We start from the raw sequence: 23854 nt of genomic DNA on the forward strand, positions 1-23854 counted from the left end.
GATGACTAACTGAAATATACTGTTATGATGGCGTACGCAGTAGTCCAAAATACTTTGATCACTTAAAATCTTCTTCAAGCGATATTCCAAGATTTCAATTTGACAATATACATGCATTAAGAAACCACATATAAGAGTATCGCAGGCGACATTCACGCTAGCACAATAAAACGTGCTCAGAATTTGGTGAACATACGTAACGCAAAACATCATATAAGACGAATAATCGTACGGTACCCATTCTCTATATGTTAACTTTCTGTGTTTAAAGTCTGTAAGCAACGACATCAAACTCATAAATGTCCATGATGACGCAATCAAAACTGAGTAACGTAATGTGTTAGATCTAGAAGTTGATATCCAAAAGAAAATAATTCTTAAATAAAGGTTAGTATAATATGTAAATAATATGTAAATATGTAAATAAATATGTAAATATTTACCGTATTATTTTATCAAATTTTTGATGAATTTTCAATTCGCTTGGATCTAACGGTTTAAAAGGTTCTTCGTTAAGTGCAGTAATTAATGTCGTAACATTGTTATAATTTATCCACATTATCAGTAATTTAAAACCAGAAACGGACACATTTAACGCCATATATAAAATGTTAGTAAAGTCGTCGGGATTATCGACATTTATCAAAATGTCCATAAATTGTAAAAAAGCAAAAATATATAAAATGGTAATTATAAATAATCTGTAGAGATTGTAAATAACACGCATGAATAGCGATGTCCACGATAGCGGTCGAAAGCACCCAACAAATGTAACGATTAAAAATGTCAACTTTAAGATATGCATTTTTATTCTTTATTCAAATTAAAAAAATACTCGTATAAAACGAATTTGTTTGTTATGAGCTCTTTTATCAGTAATTTTTAAACAATACTTATTATTTTTAAGATAACTTTAACTTAATAGATTCTATATTGCACGAGAAGTAAAGGCAGGAACATAATTTCAAGATAGTGCACTTAGAAACGTCTATAGACATGTGACACGATTCTTTGACAATAGACAGTATGTCCTCTCTCTTCATACATATTTAATAACATTACCTTTATAATACCAAATTTTTAGCAACTCTTTTTAAAGTGATATTTATGCAAACTAGCAAGAGGAATTATTTGTATATGCAATTTTTTCTTATACAAAAGAGATACCTATTTTTATATATTATACCTTATAGAGGAAAAAAATTCTAATACAGCAAAGAAAGGAGAATAATTCAATGTAAGTACATTAATAAGATATGAGATGTAAATAATATCTTGCATTACCTGAATATACATATATCATATCTCGATACATTGAAGATAGAATATTTCATTTGATATTAGGGAAGATTGGAGCAAAGTGGAATAACAGAGTAAACCAGAATACTGTCATTTTTTGAACCTGCTTGTTATGATACCCAGTTGTGATAAATTGAATTATGTTTTGTGTCTTGAAGAACACGTTACAGACGATAGATGCCATATTTTGAGTTGTTAATAACAACATAGTGATGCACAATATCGATTCGTAATATTCGCTTTGTATATTTTCATGAAAATAAGTATCTATATTAAATTCAGTACTTTCTACTCTAAATTTCTAAAATTAATTAAATATAGTCTAAGATTCATTTTAATGCAATTGTTGTTATAAATCAATTGAATGTTCATTAAAACAATATAATTGTGATATTAACAATTGGGACAAAGAAATGAAGTATCCCATTTTGTCCCAATTTTTCAGTTACAATTTGCGACTGACACAAGCGCTGGTCGCGAGCTCCCATAATGTAGGATTTATACACTGCATACGACACGACGACGTTCAATAAAAGAATTGGTTTTCTAAAGATAAAAATGTTGCTAACTAGGATTGAATTTTGTTATTAGATATTGTATCCTATATAATCCTTTGCGGTTCGTACGCATGGTTGCGTTTGGTTGTTGCTTAGCGTCGGACTAAGTGTTATGCTACGTCTAAAATTTCCAAATCTAATTAAAACTGATGTTGAATATATTGAAATATTCATTATTTATGAAAATGTACAATAATTTTGTTTTCTTTATCTTTAATTTGTTTAAAATTAAAATTTTTATTATTTAGATAAACATTCAACAGCTATCTTACTCCCATGAGGCAAAATGGGCAGATTTAAAATAAGTTATATCAATATAATAAAATTAATGATATGTGAATGCTTTTATAAGAGATATTACATTTTTTCCTCTGATTATGATAATATACATATAAATGGATTAAAAGTTGTACATATTAAATATCACTTTTGTGATATTATATATATATAAATTTAAATTTTGTATTTAAATTTTTTATATATTTTTTTTGCTTAATTATACATATAAAAATACTTCCAAAATATAATGTAAAAGACGATGTCGTATAATATATATATATGTATTTTTTTACAACTATTCCTAATGAATAGACTAAGTATTACAATTATTACAATATTATTATAATTTATTTATAATTGTTATGTGCAACTTAATCTAAAATATCTATGTTTCATTTTGCTTAATTTTTAATTTTTATTTTTATTGCACTTGCGTTAGTAAATTATAAACAGAATATGACGTTTTAAGCAACTGAAATAATAAAAAATACTTATGATTATTATAAGTATAATAATATTTATATATAGATCAATAATAATTTATACAAGCAAATTTATAAAAGTAATTAGTAAAGTAATTTTATTTATTAATAATTAAATAAATTGCATGGTGCCCTGTTATAAGCAGTAATGAAACTTTTAAGTATTGTACTTTAAAATTATTTAGGCAAATTATTTGTACATTGAGATAAATTTTCATACTGACCGTTACAAAGGAATCCAAATTCATGGTCAGGATATATATAGTAGAAATTTCAATGGGTATCATTGCACGTTTCATAATTATTAATAAGCTCTTTTTTACACTATTGTCCATGATTGGCCACTCCATTTGAAAAATACTATCTACTAATTGAAGACTCTGTGGAATATAATATGTAATATTATTATATATTTATTGTTTCTAATGACCTGTTTTTTTTAGATCTACCTTTAATTTGACTTTGTTTCCAAACCAGCAATAAATAAATATCTGCGTTAACATACAGCCTGTGTATAGAATTAACGAAAAATGATCCACATTTAAAGTTGATTTAGTCAGTTGATACAAATTTGAACAAAATATCATCATACTTGCCATAAATTGAAATCCGATTATTTTGGTAAATTTTATATTCACTATCTGCGCAAACCTGCAATCAAGATTTTTACATAAAATCATAATATTTGTATATATCAAGCAAATAATAGTCTAAAGGTAGTTTGAAGAATATAAAGATTAATATTATTGCAATAATTATGATTGGAATACCAAGAATTATAAACTAATTCATGACATATATATGAGAATTAATTAACAGATTAAAGTATTAATAAAGCACTAATAAAAATGTCCATATTAAATATCGTGATAAAAACAATAGAAATTAGTAGAAATCAGTATGCAATAAATAATTATATTAGGCAATTATATTTAAAACAATGTGAATAGTAAACAGTATAAATAGTAAAATATATTTTGATGATTTTGCAATGCTATTAGCCATTCCAAAATTATATACAATTTTTAAAATTTTTCTTTATAATCAATGAAAATAGAAATTAAGAAGATATATGATTTTCACCACAGTTTTTTTTATTAAATAACTCACACATAGTAGCAATGCTGAATGATATATAATTTTCCGGCATTTAAATGATAACTAACTCAAAAATTCGATTATGATGATATATGCAATAACCCAGAATAAGTTGATTGTCCAAAAATTTTTTTAGGCGATATTCCAAGATCTCAATTTGACAACATATGTGTATCAAGAATCCGCACATGAGACTATCTATTGCGACATTTACGACGGCGCTATGACATGCGGTTACCATTTGTTGAACATATGCAAAACAAAATACCACATAAGATGAATAGTCAAATGGTATCCATTCTCTGTACTTCAGTTTCTTGTGTCTAAAGTCAGTAAATAGCGAAGATAAAATAACAAATGCACATGTTATCGCTACCAATATTATGTATCGTAATGTGTTGTTTCTGAAAAGTGATTAAATTGTTACATCTATATTATTTCTAATGCAAATTATAAAAAATTTGAACTATGAAATATTTGAAAAAATACTTTATTTTTATATTTTGCTGACAATTTATTGTTATTTGGCAGTAATACTACTAATTTATCTTATTTTATTATGGAAAAAAAAAATTTTTTATTATTAAATAATTTATAAACTTTTATGTGCAAATTTTTTATAATTCTAATTATCAATAAAAAACTTTTTAAATCAAGTTACATCTAAAATCTACATTAAAAATACTTATATATATTCATGTTGTGTACATAAAAATATTATAAAATAATAATTAAAATAGTTATGAATGAAATAATATTAAAAAAAATTAAATTAAACAGATTAAAAATTATTTAATTATAAAATATTTACCGTATTATTTTATCATATTGTCGTTGAATTTTTATCTCATCCGAATCTAATGGTTTAAACGGCTCTTCAGTAAGATAATTAATTAACGTTACAAAATTCTCATAATTTATACTTAAAATAAATATTTTATAGCATGAAGCTAATGTAGTTAGCATCATATTTAGATTGTTTGTGAAATCATCAGCATTATCGACACATAAAACAATGTCCATAAATTGTAATATTGTAAATGTATATAACATAGTCATTACGTATAATCTATAGATATTATAAACTATCTTTTTAAATAAAGATGTCCACGACTGCGGTCGAAAACATCCAGATATTATAACAGTTAAATATGTCGATTTCAGAATATTCATTGTACGAGTAGAAGTTTAATTGTGTAAGAAAAGAAAAAAAGCAAAAGAGATATGTATAACAGAAATGAGTTATATAATACGTGTCATTAACTTTGTTAGTAATTATGGAAACTTTCGGACAATATTCATTGCTCTCGAGATAATTTTAACTTAGTCTCTATTGTATGAAAAGTAAGATACAGTAAGAATCTCTATTGTATGAGAAATAAGATGCAGAGATAATATAGTTCACAGAAGAGTACACTATAGAATGTCTATATAGACTTATGACATTACTTTCCGACGGTAAAATTTTTCATCATCGATATTTTCTACTTACATGTGCATATTTAACATCAGTACCTCCACAATATCTTTGTAGTAATTGTCTTTAATGTAATATTTCCGTATTTTAAGATAATTGGATAATTTATTTCTGCATAAATTCTATCATATATAGAAGTAATATTTTTAATGTTACATTAAAAACAAAATTATAACATAGCAAAGAGAGGAAAAAAATTCTTCAAAGATTCATCAATAGAATATGAAATACAAACCTCGACAATATCTTGATATATTTGTCGTTGCTATAATATACATATTTCATTACATTATCTTCTATCTTTCGAAGAGAATTCTAATATTGATTCTTATATGCGCAACATAATCAGGCGAAGGAGTTCACGTTAGTGGTATCTATGTATTGTAAGACTATTATCGGACAAAAGAATTTAATATAATAATTAAATTTCTTTGACATTATATTTTCATTACATTGTTATTATGTAATTTCGATTTTTTCTTTTAAGAGCATCACATGATTTTTGTTATGATAAAGATTTCTAATCACTCCGCATAAGGATATTAAAGTAAAATCTATATATATTTATAAGGTATTACATATTTCAAATCCAATTACAGTAATATGTAGATATAAAATTTGTACATTTTAAATACAAAGAGTGTGACAATATTAAATTTAAATTTTATAATAATATTTATGTATATTTTTCAATAATATATGTAAAAATTCTTTCAAAATATAAAAGACAATGTCATATATATATATATATTATATATATTTTTTACAATTATTGCTAGTGAACATCAAAACGATTATTGATAATAGTAAACATTTTATAACAATTGTATTATAATGATTATATGCAGCTAATACTCTATTTATCCTTCTGTTTTTATTATTTTTACACTTGCGTTAATAAATTATAAATAGAATATGACGTTTTAATAAACTGAAATCATAAAAGATTATTATAGACGCAATAATATATATGTATACATATGTATACATAATAATTATCTTCGTAAGAAAATTTAAAAAAGTAATAGATTTATTTGTTGATATAATTTTTTTTAGATTAAATATAATTGTAAAATGTAAGTAGCGTAGCATTAAAATTTTATAACACCCTGATATATATTACTTAAAATGTTTTAAAATTTTATACATTAAAACAAATATTTTTGTATTGACCATTACAAAAGAATCCAAGTTCATTGTCAAAATATATACTGTAGAAACTTCAATAGGTGTCATTGCACGTTTCATAATCAATAATAAGCTCTTTTTGACACTATTATCCAAGATTGGCCAATTTATTTGAAAAATACTATCTGTTAATTCAAGACTCTGCGAAAAAAAAAACAATGTACATTTGAAGTATCATATCTGCGCGTTTCTAATATTCAATTTTATTAGATAGATCTTTAACTATCTAATTTAACTTGGTTTCCAAATCAGCAATAAATAAATATCTCCGTTAACATGTAAACATAATTAATGAAATATGATCTGAATTCAAAGTTGCCTTAGCAACTTGATACAAATTTGAACACGTTATCATCATACTTGATATATAAAAACTGAAATCCGATTATTTTTGTAAATTTTACATTCACTATTTCCGCAAATCTGCAATCAAAATTTTGTTTTTAGAAAGCCATATTTATAGAACAAATAATTCTTATAAACAATAAATTAATATTCTTATGATTACAATATTAAAAATTATTTAAAAATTCAGACATATATTAATTCATTAAAGCTGTAATAAAGCACTTCAAACAATACAGTAATGTATAAAGTACAGTAATGTAAAAAGTACAGCGAAAGAAGTCAATATAATAGACTAATAGACAGTATTAGGTACATTTAAGTATTTAAGCGTACAGGAACGTACATATTTACATTTAAAAATTTTTAATATTTTCCATAGTCACATTTCAACATGAATAAAATTTATTTTAGACAGTATTAGATACATTTAGGTATTTAAGTATACAGAAACGTATTTACATTTAAAAATTTTTAATGTTTTCCTTAGTCACATTTCAACATGAATTTTTTATTTTTTTTTAATAATAAAAAAATATGATAAAAAAAGTACATGACTTCTAAAATACTGGAGTATGTTTATTCATTGTTATAACAGATAAAATATTATTTCATAATACTAACATAATGTTAATTAAATTTTATTTTATTGTAAATTAAAAAGTATAATTCACATTATTACATTATTTGCAAATTTTTATTTGCAACTCTTTAAATAATTCTGCTAAATAAAAGTAAATAGAATAAAATTAAATCTTCAATACATTTTTAATTATACATTTACATTTCCATAAAATTTTATTAAAGCAATTAATATTTAGCAGAAAACAATATTAAATAAAGAATTGAAAATCACTCAATTTAAAAATATTACTGTATCATCTTGTCATATTGTTATCGAATTTTTATCTCATCCAGATCTAATGGTTTAAACGGTTCTTCAATAAGATTATCAATTAATGCTACAATGTCATCGTAATTTAAACACATAATAATCATTTTATATGCATCATAGCATGAAGCGGACGTGGTTAACATTAGATTTAGAATGTTTGTGCATCAGTATTATCGACGTTAAAAACAATATCCATAAATTGCAACAGTGAAAATGCATATAAAATGCCAATCACTTGTATACTGTAGATATTATAAAGTGTTCGTTTAAATAAAGACGTCCATGATCGCGGTCTAAGACATCCCGCGATTGTAACGATTGTATACGTCAATTTTAAAGCTTGCATTATGTCACGTCTAATTTTATTGTGGAAAAAAAAAACAAATAAATATAATGGGTTTTAGCTATCCAATATATATTATTAGTTTTGTTAGTTTAATTTAGAGATTTTTGATCGATATTCATTGTTTTCAAGATAACTTTGACTTGATAGAATCTCTTATTGTATAAGACATAAAATGAGATAACAATTTCAATAAGATTCTGTACACTGTCTATAGACTTATGACGCTATTTCTCTAATATTTTTCGTCGATGTTTCCTACTTCTGCGTATTTAATGTCTATGTTTTGCAATAATTATCTTTAATGCAATATTTCTACAAAAAAGAATTAGATAAACTAGAATTAGATAAACTACTTTTACATTTAATAAATTATTTTTATAAATGTAACTTTTATTATATAAATGTTTCTCATTGATATATCAAAATAGAAAATAACACAATAAAAAAAGAAAATTACTTTAATGATTTATCAATAAAATTTGGACCCCGATGTACATATATCTTCATATATGTCTCTCATCATCGTATAATATATCAGTCACACGCTATAACATATCGCAACTTGTTTTAGCGCTGAGATACTACCGTGTGTCCTGATTTCATTATATTATCATTTATTCTTTCTCTTTGAGAGAGAATCTCGATTCATTCACATTCTAATATTGATTTCTATACACAACATAACCAAACAAATTAAGAGGTCCACGTTTTAGAGGTACGCATTTGTAAGACAAGCCAAATACACACACAGATAAAAGCATTTAGAAATAATAATTTCTGACATTACATTTTATATGCTATTATACAATTCTGATTTCTTCTTTTAATAGTATAATATTTTTTGTTATACTTTTAATCATTTCAAAAAAAATATTAAAGTAAAATCCATAAAATATAAACGATATATTACATATATATAAACAATTTATTACATATTTTATTTTTAGTTATAATATAATAATATATGAATATAAAATTTATACATATTAAAATAAAGAGAGTTTATAGTATTATCCAAAAATTTTAAAAATTAATATTCGATTTAATTTATATTTAATTTTTTCAATTTAATAAATTTAAATTTTGCAACAATATTTATATATATATATTTTTTAATATATAAATATATATATATATACTTTCAAACAAAATATAAAAGACAATGTCGTATACATTTTTTACAGCTATTGCTGATAAAGAGAGTAAACATTAAGATTTTATAGAACAATTCTTTATAATTGTTTTATAATAATTATAGTTGATAATGATTATGCAATTAATCTCTTAAAAATACTTTATTTATCCTTTTATTTTTGTTACTCTTTCACTTAGATTAATAAATCAATAATGTTCTTACTTGTACATATTTAATATCTGTAAGTTACAATAAGTGTCTTGAATGCATTGTTTTCGCAATAGAATGGAATGAACTACTTTTCCATTCAAAAAATTATTTTTACATTCAATTTTCATTATATATTGTAGAAGATGTTTCTCATTGTTATATCAAGATAGAAAACAAATAACGCAACAGAAAGAGAAGAAAAAGTTCTTCAAAGACTCATTGATAAAATATGAGACCTCAACAATATGCTTATATTTTAATACTTACACATATATCATCGCGCACGCACTATATAATATGTTTCATTATATTATCTTTTATTATTCAAAAAGAATCACGACATTCATTAATTCTTACGTTTAACGTAATTAGATAAAACAATCACATCAGATTCTTTTTAAAGGTATGCACTTGTAATATAATAATGAAATAGAAAAATGCTTTCCATTTATTCACTACAAATACTGAAAATCTATAATTTAGATTATGTATACTATAGATTTTTAGTACTTACGGTGAATAATGGAACGTAACCTGAACAAATCATAAGTTTTTTTAACGATATATTATTATGTGCGATAATGCATGTATGCATTAGGCGTTGTCCTTTTTTTGTTTTTTTAATACTATGATTTTTCGTATGATTTTTTTAATTACTTTCTATAAAATAAAATAAAATAAATAAAACATTTTATTAAAAATAATACATTTATGTCAGATTGTAACAAAATATAAATCTAATATATTTTTATAATATTAAAATACAAAATATGTATTAGATGATTATGTTAAACTTCAATTTGTTTTCATGCTTCTTCTGATATACTCGTATAATATAAAAATCATTATCAAATATAAAAAGCTGTGTATGTATACATTTATTTTTAATATTAAGATATTAACAACAATTATATCTTATTTTCATTGTTTAATTATATCAAATAAATAAAGATAAGTATTTGTTTTACTTGTTTCCCAATTTTTAGTATTCTTGCACTCGTACTAATAAATTGTAAACAGAGTACGATGTTTTAAGTAACTGAAATATTAAAAAATAATTAAAATTATTATACACATACATAAATATATTATTATATTTAAATTTATTATTAGTTTTTTATAAACAAGTACACAACAAGTTTACAAATTATTTGTATATGAAAATATTTATAAATTCTCTTATTCAATAAAATAATTTTTATTATTTGAATATATTGTAATTAGAAACACAAGAATTTATTAAATAATTATTCAAGAACTGTTTTAATTGCATTAATAAAATGTATACTGTTATACCGACCGCCACAAAAGAATCCAAATTTATGGTTAGAATATATACAGTAGAAATTTCAATGGGTATTATTACACGCTTCATAATTACTAAGAGACTCTTCTTGATGCTATTGTCTAAAATTGGCCACTCAATATGAAAGATGCTGTCCGTTAGTTGAAGGCTCTGTAGAATAATACGTAAAATATTTTATTTGGCATCTTTAATAATTTATTTTATTTGATATACCTTGGATTTAACTTTGTTTCCAAACCAGCAATAAATAAATATTTGTGTCAACATGCAACATGTATACATAATTAATGGAATATGATTTGTGCTCAAAGCCGAACTGGTCAATTGATACAAATTGCAGCAAATTACCATCGTACTTGCCATAAACTGAAATCCGACTATTTTTGTAAATCTCACATTCACTAATTGAGCAAATCTACAATATAATTTTTGATTTTAGATCGTTATAATATTCATAAAAATTAATAATGTATATGTCGTCATAAATGAATTTTATTATTATATATCGCAACATAAAAATTATGAAATATTTGTAAATTAAATTTAAATTAACGTATTTAATAAGGTAGTAGTTAAAATATCTATTTTAACTAGCAATATGACGGAAGTAGTAGCAATGTATTATATATAATTTTTTTAGCGATTATATAAAGTATATACATTTTTTTTTGCTTAATGTATAAAATCTTAGTTCTATTTTTTTTCTTTTTTCCTTTGTAATCCGTAAAAAATACGGATGGAAAAGAAGATAAATATATGATCTCTCTATCATCATTTTATTAAAAAATACTTTTGAAAGCAATGTTAAATAATAAATAATTTTCTGGCATTAATATGGTAACTAACTCTAAAATTCGATTGTGATGACGTACGCAAAAACCCAGAGTAAATTCATTATTTGAGATATTTTTTAAGCGATATTCCAAGATCTCGAGCTGGCAACATATATACATTAATAAGCCACATAGGAGAGTATCACAAGCGACATTTACGCTAGCGCAATGGAAAGTACTTATCATTTGCTGAGCGTATGTAAAATAATAAGTCATGTAAGACGAGTAATTATATGGTACCCATTCTCTATATGTTAATCTTTTGTGTCTAAAATCAGTGAATAATGATATGAGGGCAATGAACGAGCATGTTGTTCCGATCAAGCTCGTATAACGTAACGTGTTGTTTCTAGAAAATAATTGAAAAAAATTGTTATATACAAGTTCTAAGCTTTAATATGAATTTAATATGAATTTTTAATTGTACGCATTTATTTTTTATAATAAATAATACACCTACTACATATTATTTTTAATAGTACTATATAATTAAATTTAATTTTTTATCAATATAAAATTTAAATACGTTTTTTTTAATTTTTCTTATTATACATATATACAATATTAAAAGAAACTATAATAGAATAAAATTAAATTAAAAAGATTAAAAATTATTTAATTAAGATATATATTTACCGTATTATTTTATCGTATTGTCGCTGAATTTTTATCTCACCCAAATTTAATGGTTTGAATGGTTCTTCGATAAGACAATTAATTAATGCTGCAATCTTCTCATAATTTAACCACACGATAAACATCTTATAGCATGCAGCAGATGAAGTCAAGAGCATATTTAAATTATTAGTAAAGTCGTAAGGATTATCAACATTTAAAACAATGTCCATAAATTGCCACATTGAAAAAAAATATAACATGCTAATTACATATAACCTGTAAATATTATATACTGTCTGTTTAAACAGAGATGTCCACGAAAGTGGTCGAAAGCATCCAGCGACTATAACGATTGTACGTGTCAATTTCAAAATGTGCATTATTAATTCTTTCGTTAAATTAAGAAATAAAAAATATATATATATAATTTCATTTGAATATATAACGTATGTGTGTGTGTGTGTGTGTGTATTGTCAATTCTTTTTAATTCGATAGAAATCTTTGAATAGTATTCACAACGATACGTTTCTAACTTTAACTTGACAAAATTTCTATCATACGAGTATGATAAGAAGAATCAAATAATATTATTTCACGAGAGTGCACCAATAAATGTCTATAGACATGTGATGTGTTTCTTCGATGGTGACTATATTTCTCTCTTCGATGATATTTCTTTTATATTTCTTTTACTCTACACATTTAATATCTGTATCTTTATGTAATATAAATATATGGTACAATAATACTATAATACCAATGTAAGATAGTAGAATATAGTAGTAGAATGCAAGAAGCTAGTACAATTACTTCTATATTTGCAATTTTTATGATACAAGAGACATACTATTTTCATTTTTACATCTAGATGGAGAGCAAACTCGTAATACAATCAAGATGGGACAATAAATTTCTAAAAGTTTATTAATAAAACATAAAAACATAATCGCCTTGTACATCACTTGTCAATATGTAAGATATATCACTTATTATCTTCAATTTTAGAAGACAAGATACATCGCTCAGTATTGATTGCTACAATATACATGAAATAGAATCAAGAAGTAGTTTAAAGCTGTGCGTTGTGAGACTATAGTCAAACATTCAGAAAAAAAGTTCGAAAAGCTTACAATGACTAAGTTTTGATAATATTATGTTTTATGCATATGCACGATACAATTGTGTACTTTTTTTACGGTAATTCCTTTTATATCACTATTTGTATAAAACAGTATTATACAAAACTTCTTCACATAAGATAAGTCATATTTTATCGTATTTATATATATATATATATATAGTGAAATGTGTAAATATACATATTTATATATTTATATATTTTATATTTAATAATATATTATATTAATAATATATATTTTATATATTTTTCTTCAGTTACAACAATATTTAACATTAATATTATTATTTCACAATAATTATCTTATTGCAATTTTGTTACAATTACAGGAAAGCCCCTTATTATGAGATAGGCGCCTAATATGAGATAGCAGCGTTTCTGCTAAATTAATAAACACTATTGGTTCCGCCATGAATTTATTGCTCTTGGATTGAAAACTATTTAGAAAATTTATTATTAGATCATGCTTGTAGTCATTGTAAAACAAAATTTTAGAATTTGGATGTCTTCAAGTTTCATTGAGATGAGCATTTAAACTTGTTTATTATTTAATAAAAAAATAAAAATATTTGGCAATAAATTTTTCGTGTAATGATAGAATAAGGTCGTACTAATAGAAAAATACGAGACATGTTAAATTGTTTAATTATAGAAGTTAGATTTAATGATCGTAAAACCATAAGACGTGGAAATCGTAATATGCGATACTCAAGGTATTCCTAATATGAAATAACCATGCTTCTATGTTATAGTGAAAATCATTGCTAAAGTATAAATATTATTGTACAATAATAAAAAAGACAACCGGAATGAATGCGATGCTTGATTCCAACTATCTGAAAACGAATTCTGAGTATAATTCGCATACTCATTTTTCGCGCACGCTGGCTGTGTTTGTTTGTATTTTAGAAACATTAAATAAAGTTTTTGAATTGCAATACTGATATACTTTGCGTTTTACTATCGATTTCTCGAAGCATCTCATATTAGGAGCACAATTTTTTGACTTTGCAATTTGCTTATTTTTTATATTTCTTTAATTTAAAAAAAAATGGAGTTGAATTAAATTTTACGTAACGTTATCTTAAAGCTTATTAAATTCCCTTTAAAATGACCTATTATTTTTTTCTAATTCTGACTATAGACTTCTAGCATTTACCCAAAATGAACTCGATATCTCATAATAGGGGTCTTTCCTCTATATGTTTATATATTAAATTAAGTTTACACTTTTTTCTATTTATAAAAGAAAGAAAGCGGTTATGGAATTATTGGGCGGTTATAGAATATTACAATATTTTGTATAGTTTAAGCGGTATATTTGGCGACTATCAACATTACTTCTTCACAGTGTGCTTAAACGTTATAGTGTGGCTATTGGCGTTTACTGCATTGTCAGTTTTGCAGATAGTGTAGACAGTGTTTTACAAGTGTACTGTTTACTTAATTTTGACAAGTATGTTTGTATTAATTTTGTAATTTAATTTGAAGACTTTGAATACGGCTTCTAAATGATATAATAGTTAAACTAAATTTAGTAACAAAATGTATGCATATCAGATGTATAAAATTATACTCTATACTATCAATACATAGTAATCCATATAATGTTCCATATTCTCCTTTTATTCCATAATCACAACCTTTCTTTATCTTTAATTTTTTATAAATTATGTTTTGTATTCTCGAAAAACTTTTACCTCTATAATTGATACCATTCTATGGCTAACAAAAAGTACTAATGTTACATGAATATCTATTAAGTTATTTCAATAAAACAAAATAATATTCCAAAATCTTCTTCTATTTCTGCATTCTTACTATTCTTGGATTCGTACCAATAGATTATAAACAGAGTATGATGTTTTAAGCAACTAAAATAATAAAAACATTTCAGATTATTATAAAAATGTTTATACTTATAAATTCGCCAATGTAATTATTTACATATAAAAATTTATGAAATTTTATAAATACTATATTTATTCATAATAGGCATAATTCTTATTATTTAAACTAATTGTAATTAAATAAACAACAATACAGTTTTATTTTTGATATATTTTTATTATTTTATTATTTTAATTATTTTAAGATTAAAATAAATGTATTAAAATAAATTTTTACACAAACCGCTACGAAGGAATCCAAATTTATAGTCAGAATATATACAGTAGTAATTTCAATTGGTGTCATTGCACGCTTCATAATTATTAAGATGTCTTTTTTAATACTATTTTCTACAACTGACCACTCCATTTGAAAAATACTGTCTGTTAAATGCAAACTCTACAGAAAAAAATGTTTAATACAATATATTATTTATCAAACAATTTGTTTCATAAATATACCTTTAATTTGACTTTGTTTCCAAACCAACAATAAACAAAAATTTGTATTAGCGTGGCACATGTGTACATTATTAGCGCAAAATGATCTGCATTTAAAGTTGACTTAGTCAGTTGATACAAATTAGAACATGTTACCATTGTACTTGCCATAAGCTGAAATCCAATTATTTGTGTAAATCTTGTATTTACCATCTGCGCAAATCTGCAATCAAGTTTATTTTTAGAGTATTGTAATATTATTATATTCTAAGTTAATAAAATTTAACCATTATAACTATTTTTTAAATAAATTGTTGCAATAGGAAATTCTGAAAAATTATAAAATATATGTAAAATAAACCAAATAAGATATTAATAAAATATTAATTTAGATATTAGTAAAAAATATAATAAATACGATAATAGGTAAATATCTAAAATCAGTAATAATAAGTTGTTTATCAACATAAGTTATATATTTATAAAATTTAAAATTTACTTAAATAAATAACATAAATGACATAAGAATTAATATTTTTTTCTTTGCAATAAATAAAAATAGAAAAATATAATACTTTTATCACAATTTTGTCCAATAACTAACACATAAAAATAACATAAAATAAATATACAGAGTGTCCCATTTTAAAGGATCTACTAAAATATCTCGGAAACACTGTGTTTTCAAAAACTGCGTTAAATTGAAAAATGTTTCAGAAAGTTTTTTGATTGAAAATATTTTGTCATTAAGTCGGACACCTTGGAGAATGCTAATGCCAACGGTACTGTAACTTTCAAGTCTTATAACTCGCGAAGTACTTAATGACAAAATATTTTCAATCAAAAAACTTTCGTCTGAAACATTTTTCAATTTAACGCAGTGTTTCCGAGATATTTCCGTGGATCTTTTAAAATGGGACACCCTATATAACTTTCCATCATTAATATGTGTGTTTGATAACTAACTCAAAAATTCGGTTATGGTGGCGTATGCAATAGCTCAGACTAAATTGATTGCACAAATGTTTTTTTAGGCGATGCTCCAAGATCTCAATCTGACAACATATATGCATTAAGAATCCGCACAGGAGAGTATCGCAAGCAACATTTATGGAAGCACCGTGGAACGTGCTTAATAGTTGCTGACCATATGTAAAACAAAATTTTGTATAAGACGAATAATCATACGGTATCCATCCTCTGTATGTTAATCTTCTGTGTCTGAAGTTAGTGAGCAACGACATCAAAGTCATAAATGTCCATGCTGTCGTAATCATGATCGTGTAGCGCAAAGTATTGTTTCTAGAAAGCGACTGAAGAGGTTGTCACATCTATGTTATTTTTAATACACATAAGTTTCGATATTAAGTATTTAAGAATGATTTTATTTTCATTCCATTATTACGGAGTATTAATTACGTTGTGATAAATTAGGCTTTATTTTAATACATAATTAATTGAGTTAACTTTTTGTTATTAAATTATTCACAAATACATATATGCATTTATTTTAAATATCTTAAATTTTAATTTAAAAAATAAATTAAAATCTAGTAATGGTCTGACATAAGTTTTTAAAAATATTGCATGTTTAATACTAAATAAAAAAATATTTAGATTTATATTTGCTAAAAACTTAAAATTTATTCGTACAAAAAAATATTTACCGTATTATTTTATCATATTGTCGTCGAATTTTTATTTCACCCAAATCTAATGGTTTAAATGGTTCTTCAGTAAGATAATTAATTAATGTAATAATGTTTTTATAACTTGAAGAGGCAATATAAAACTTATAACACGAAGCTGACATATTTAACATCATATTCAAATTATTAGTGAAGTCGTTAGGATTATCAACATTTATAACAATGTCCATTATTTGTGAGAATGTGAAAGTATACATCATGCTAATTACGTAAAATCTGTAGATGTCGTAAATTATCCATTTAAACAAAGACGTCCACGATTGCGGTCGGAAGCATCCAGTAATCATACAAATTGTACGTGTTAATTTCAGAATGTGCATTATGAAATCTTATTTGTCATTAAAAGAAAGATACGTACATCTGTATCCGTTTACAACTTGTATTATCAACTATTGTACTGACTAAATGATTAGATAGAATTTTTTTAGCAATTTTAAATGTTTTCACAAAAATAATTTTACAAACTTTTACTATAGCGTAAAATGAAATTTAATATAATTTGAAAAGAGTACACTAAGAAATATCTAAAAACGGGACACAATTCTTTGATACAATATTTTCTCGTTTCTTCTGTATATTTAATTCTCAGTACTTATACACTTCCTGCGAATTTATATCTATATACATTCAGATATTTCTAATACGGCATTTCCTTTTCCTTGTATCTCGGATTATAATGCATTGATTTTAATTAATTTTTTTTAAGTCGATTATTTAAAAACTGAAAAGAAAGAATTTTTGAAATGAGGAAGTCTAAAAAGTCATACAACAGAAGATATTTTCCAATAAGTAAAAAGAGATCGGATTAAAAGAGATGAAAAAACAAATTCTTTCAAAATCTCATAGTTTAATAAAAAAATTAACAATAAGAAAGTTTTATCAATGATAAAAAAAAATTAGTGATAAATCAATAGCTGTAAGTAAGTTGAACAAGAAACCACAAGCGATTTTCCGATCTGTTCTAAAAAAGATATTTTTTTTTTAGAAAGTGGAAATACTCTTTTAGTTTTATTTAAACTAATTATATGACCGACAAACTTTAAAATTTTGAAATAAATGAAAAAAACACTCCTATCGTTAGATAAATGAGAAAAAATTTTTTGCAGTAAATATTAATTTGCAAGAATTACAATAATAATCTTAGTATTGTCCAATCAGCACACAATATTAAAAAAATATTTAAAACATATTTTTTTAATATTATTTAATGTAAAAAAATTAAGTAATTGTTTAAAAAATATTTTTAAACATTCTGTACTGATTAAATTCCTCTCTCTGACATTAAAAGTACAATAAAACTGTACTTAAATCATTTTTATGATGTACACTCCTGACACGAATCACAAATAATCCAATTAATTATTATACTTTTACTTACATTTTAACTTTTTTGTAAATTTTGATTTCCTGACAATTTACCCACATTGGGTTAATATAATCTCAGTACGCACTCTTCAACCGTCGCAGTTCTATCGCTAATAGCGCAAGGCCGCTAAGCAAGGAAATTATAGAGAGAATACACAAATTTTTCCTCTCAAGCTTTAGCGTCACACTGCACAAAGTGTGTCCAAATATCTAAACTATGAAAATCGGCCTAGGCTATAATAACTCAAATAGGAGAGTTCTCTTATACTATAGGTTTATATCTGTATCATTGTAATATATGTAATAGAGTCTGTTAAAAGTAATATATCAAACTTGTCGTAACTGTCTATAGTATAATATTTATGCAAGATAGTTGATAGAATTACATCTATGTGCAATTTTTATTGTAGAAAATGTACTACTTTAATTTCTACATTTAGAGAGAAAGAGAAACAGAGAGGGGCGAGGAGAGAGAGAGAGAGAAAGAGAGAGAGAGAGAGAGAGAGTACAGTAGTAATATAGAAGAAATGAGAGAATTAACTCTACTCTGCAATCAATATGATATGAGATATAGGTAATCTTCATAATATCTTGATATATACATACTATTTATACAATATTGATACAGTATATATTTTGTTTATTATCGTTCCCGGCTAGAATGTGATGTATCATTCAGTATTGACTTCTACGTATTATAACCAAACGGAGTAATACATTCGAGGAACGCATTTGTAAGACTATATATTGTCAGCTAAGAGAAATTTACAGATCTTAATAATATCTAAATTTCTATGACATCATATTTTTCATATTTGCAATAATGTAATTAAGTGATAATGATGTGTAAGTTTTATTCTATTTAGAATAGAAATATATTTACAAATTTTATTAAAATTTATTACTCTTTCTTTCACTATTGTCCTGTACATAAAAATATTAAAATATTATACAAAAATAAATGTTTCACATTCTGTTACATAGTTTTATATAATATATATTCTGCTGTAAAATACAAAAGATGATTAAAAAAGCAGACATTATCAATTGCTGAAATGTTATTTTCAATCTTATTTTAATTAGAGCAATAATTATTTACACCTCTATACAATTAAAAATATTTAACATTTATTACTAATTATAATACATCTAATACTAATGTATTAATGCATTATTATGGAAATTGACAAATTATGCATTAATGAATAATATCAGCACTTTTTACTTGCCTTTATACTGTTATTCCTGTACTTGGGATAGTAAATTATAAGCAGAATATGATGTTTTAAGCAACTACAATAATTATAAATATATTTAAATTTCAAAATCGTTAACAAAAATAATTCAAAATTAATTTGTTAACTTATTGATTCTTGTAATTATTCATTATATTCTTACTTGTAATATGCATATACGTGGTAAAAAATACTTTTTTGAAAATATTACTTTAAAAAAAGTTTTATCACGAGGTAAAAAAGATAGAAATTTTATTATGGTGACTTATTATATTATAGTTGATCCACTATTTTGAAATACTTAAATTAAAGTATGTGATTGGAAATTTCTTTTACTTAATGGCTAAGGAAAAGAGCGAAAGATAAAATAAAAGATTGAACGAAAACAAAAATGAGAGAGTGAGTAAGATGAGAGTCATCGAAAAATTGAATAAGCATAACAAATCTATACTTCATAATACGCTACGAAATTCTATTTTTATGTTATACTTTATACTCACCGCTACAAAAGAGTCTAAGTTCATGTTAAGAATATATGCACTGTTAAATTCAATAGGTTTCATTGCGCGAGTCATAATTACCAAAAGACTTTTTTTAGTTTTAAGGTCCAATGCTATCCATTCTATTTCGAAAATACTATCGACCAGTTGAAGACTCTACATATTTATGACATAGTATAATGTATTACATGTTTTACTTTTAAGCTCTTAATAAGAAATATGTACCATAATTAATATATGTATAAATACATATAGTATACATAATACACATGTTTATGTACGTGTACATAATAATTTCAAATACGATAATATTAGTATGCATACCATGAGTTTCAGTTTATTTCCAAACCAGCAATAGATAAAAATTTGTACAAGTACGCACAATGTATATGCAAAAAACGCAATAAAATCTACAATTAATTTAGTTCTAGTTAATTGGTACAAATTTGAGCAGACTACGAATGTACTTGCTACGAATTGAAACGCAATCATCCTCGTGAATCTCTTATTAGTTGCATATGCGAATCTGTAAAAAATTTTTTTTATTCTAAGAATTAAAATTAAATCTTTCTTGAAAAAATTATAAATATATAAAAAATAGCTGTCACGTAATATTTAATATCAATAGTCAACAGAAGACATAAAGTATTAAGATAATAAATTTAATATTGCAATTTAAAGATAAATATGAATATATTACATAACTATACAAATATAATAATAAGTAGAATAAATAGAAATAATGTTACAATAAAAAATCCACCTTTTCGGATTTGAAAATATATTAATAAAAAAGTAAACAAAACAAATTTGGGTATTATATTACTAAATTTACAATTAATTATTAAATATTTTACGTTAAGTCTAATAAAATATTTACAAGACTAACTCGATTATGTGACGATGTTGGAGTACACAGTCACGTAGAGTATTCTGGCCATTTATAAGACTTTTCAAACGATACTGTAAGATCGTAATTTGACAGCACACATGCAATAACAAACCAACAATGAGACTGTCACAAGCAACGCTAACAAGACACGCAAATATCACGCCTACATATTGATGAGCATATGTAAGAGAAAATAATATGAATGACGAATAATTATATGGTATCCATCCTCTAAATGCTAACTGCCTCTTTTTGAAACTTGTCAGTAACATTATCAAAACATGGCCTGTGTAAGTAATCATAATCAGTATGGTATAGCACTTTGCGATGAACCTAAAAAAATACTAAAAGTAATTTTGCCTTTATTTCAAGACAAAAATTATTTATCTTTTAACCCTAAATGATCACTGGAAGTCATCCCACCAAAGTTTGAACTAAATTTTCACCAACTTAAATTTCGAAATAACGCCTAATGCTCCATCAGTAGTTTGAGTCTCTAACTACATTACCATACGGTTGGCGTGCCGTAAAACGCGTTAACAAAACGCATTAGATTATTTATTTTTAAATCATCCCAATCAATCTTTAAAATAAATACCTTTTTTGAAATAGCCCGCTATTGCAATAATTTTTTTATCGAAATGCAGCATTTGAAGGCTTTATCCCTAAAATTTTACGCAAAAATATTAAAAAATAAAAAATTTGACTATTTTTAATTTAAAAAAAGTCACTTTTCACTAGACTTTCATTTATGAATTTTTTTTACTATTTTAAAATTATTAGTTCAGCAAAAAACCAATGCAAATACATATTTTGAAGTTTAAACAATGTCTCTAATTTTTTTTTATCCTATACCTACGAAAATTAAAGCTGTGGCAGCCATTTAAACGTGTTAAAGATCATGATACCCCCGTGTGATCATTACATAATTTTCGCGAAGCGTGATCATCTAGTGTTAATTAAAAAATATTCTTTTGCCTCTATATACAATATAAAATTTATAATATAAAAAATATACAATAATATAAATATACAAATAATTTAATTGTATTTGTACATACACATAATATTTATAATTAATAATATTAAAATACAATATGGTAAACATCTTCGGAAAAGAGAAGTTTCAATAATATTTTAATTTTTTAAAATTTCTTTAACAATATTCCATATTTAAAAGATAAATAGCAAATTATTTTCGAAAATATTTCTTTATTATTTTTTTCAAATAGTCACTACCTATAAATTAAATAAAACGTAAATCAAGACAAAATTTTTTTGTACTCACTGTATTATCTTGTCAAATTTTCCTTGAATTTCAATTTCAACAAGTAGCAATGGTTTAAATGTTCCTTCCGTAAGATTTTGTATTAACTCCGCGAAACTCTCGTGATTCAGAAACAGATTGAGTATTTTATAGTCTGCAGCGAACATAGTCAACATTGTGTATAGAGTATTAGTAAAATCATCTGGATTATTAACGTTCAGGACAACATCCATAAATTGTGAGAATGTAAAGCTGTACATGATACTAATTACTAATAATGTATAGGCGTCATATAATGCATGTTTGATCAGCGAAGTCCACGAAAACGGTCGCCAGCATCCAGCAATTGTGAGAATTGCGAATATGAATTTTAGCGAGTTCATATCCTTCAAATAAAATATCTTTAAATATCTAAACGTAGAAAATGCTTCTTTTTTTAAAAAATTTCCACAATTGCATTAACCTGATATGTACAAAACATGATCAACTATGTAATTTGTGTTTTAACGTTTTGAGTTCTTCGGGAGCTTCTTTGGTATTTGTGTTGCGTGTTATTGTCGTCAATCACGGATTAACTGAGGAGATATGGATTTTAAAACGTCTATAGCTCGTGATATTTTTACTGAATTTTCCCCTCGAATATGTAACATCGTAACAGCAAACTTACACTGACGTTTTCTGTGAATTGACGTTTTCATGAGAATTTCATTCTTATACCTATATATAGTAATATAAGTTGTTGACAAGAGGAGTTTAGATGTATGAAATTTTGATACATTGTACTCGTCCATTATAAAATATTTTATTCATTGTCGCTGTCTGCGACAACTTCAGTCTTCCTCAGTCAGGCGTTCCCTGCGTCTTTTTCTCGATATCTGTATGCATTTTTTATTAAGTATAAACACGGAAAGCAAGATAGTTTCAATTTATTCATTTCTGCAACGTGAACACGTGACACATTGAATAATATTTGAATTAGATAGAGGTAATAAACAAAGTAATTTATTCCTCATTTCCATAGGATTTCTTAACTTTACAATGTATATCTTTTTAAACAAGTTTACGAAAATTCTGTAGAAAAAATACAATCAAATTTCGATCGGATAATGACGGTATTTACGATACTGATAACTTTAAAATTTGCATATAGATATTGTCTATAGACGATGTTTTTTCCGCTTACCGATTTCTATTCAATATTCATTATCATCATGTAGAAATGTCGCATTTACTAGTAGGATTTTTACATTTTTATTTCAAGTTGAATTCTTAGGGAATCTTTTATTTGTAGTGTCTTATGCGCTATAATGAGCCAACATAATAAGCTACTATTTTCATAAAAAACTATG

General features: G+C 24.6%; 3 protein-coding genes across 3 annotated transcripts in view; all 3 read right to left on the reverse strand.

The window, feature by feature from the left end:
- Window positions 1-1507, reverse strand: part of LOC108745390 (odorant receptor 4-like) — a 3128-nt gene extending 1621 nt beyond the window's left edge. The window contains exon 1 of the mRNA XM_018481528.1: window positions 1419-1507. Coding sequence (XP_018337030.1) covers window positions 1419-1507 — 89 coding nt within the window. The remainder of the gene's footprint in view (window positions 1-1418) is intronic.
- A 1049-nt stretch (window positions 1508-2556) lies between these two features.
- On the reverse strand, window positions 2557-3807 carry LOC108745545 (odorant receptor 46a-like). Its single transcript, XM_018481736.1, has 4 exons — window positions 3784-3807; window positions 3067-3268; window positions 2842-2997; window positions 2557-2607 (listed from the first exon to the last, which is right to left on the reverse strand). The coding sequence occupies exons 2-4, from the start codon at window positions 3214-3216 to the stop codon at window positions 2557-2559; spliced, it is 357 nt and encodes a 118-aa protein (XP_018337238.1). The 5' UTR covers window positions 3217-3268; window positions 3784-3807.
- Window positions 3808-10293: 6486 nt separating this feature from the next.
- On the reverse strand, window positions 10294-22888 carry LOC108745391. The gene is made up of 13 exons (XM_018481529.1): window positions 22527-22888; window positions 21236-21571; window positions 20651-20872; window positions 18505-18515; window positions 17205-17574; window positions 16504-16839; window positions 15559-15760; window positions 15329-15496; window positions 12087-12292; window positions 11464-11799; window positions 10831-11032; window positions 10612-10767; window positions 10294-10350 (listed from the first exon to the last, which is right to left on the reverse strand). Exons 1-13 carry the CDS (start codon window positions 22886-22888, stop codon window positions 10294-10296), a joined length of 2964 nt encoding a protein of 987 aa, XP_018337031.1.
- Window positions 22889-23854: the final 966 nt, after the last annotated feature.

This window comes from Trachymyrmex septentrionalis, unplaced genomic scaffold (genome assembly GCF_001594115.1).
Source record: "Trachymyrmex septentrionalis isolate Tsep2-gDNA-1 unplaced genomic scaffold, Tsep1.0 scaffold14, whole genome shotgun sequence".
Classification (NCBI taxonomy): Eukaryota; Metazoa; Arthropoda; class Insecta; order Hymenoptera; family Formicidae; genus Trachymyrmex; species Trachymyrmex septentrionalis.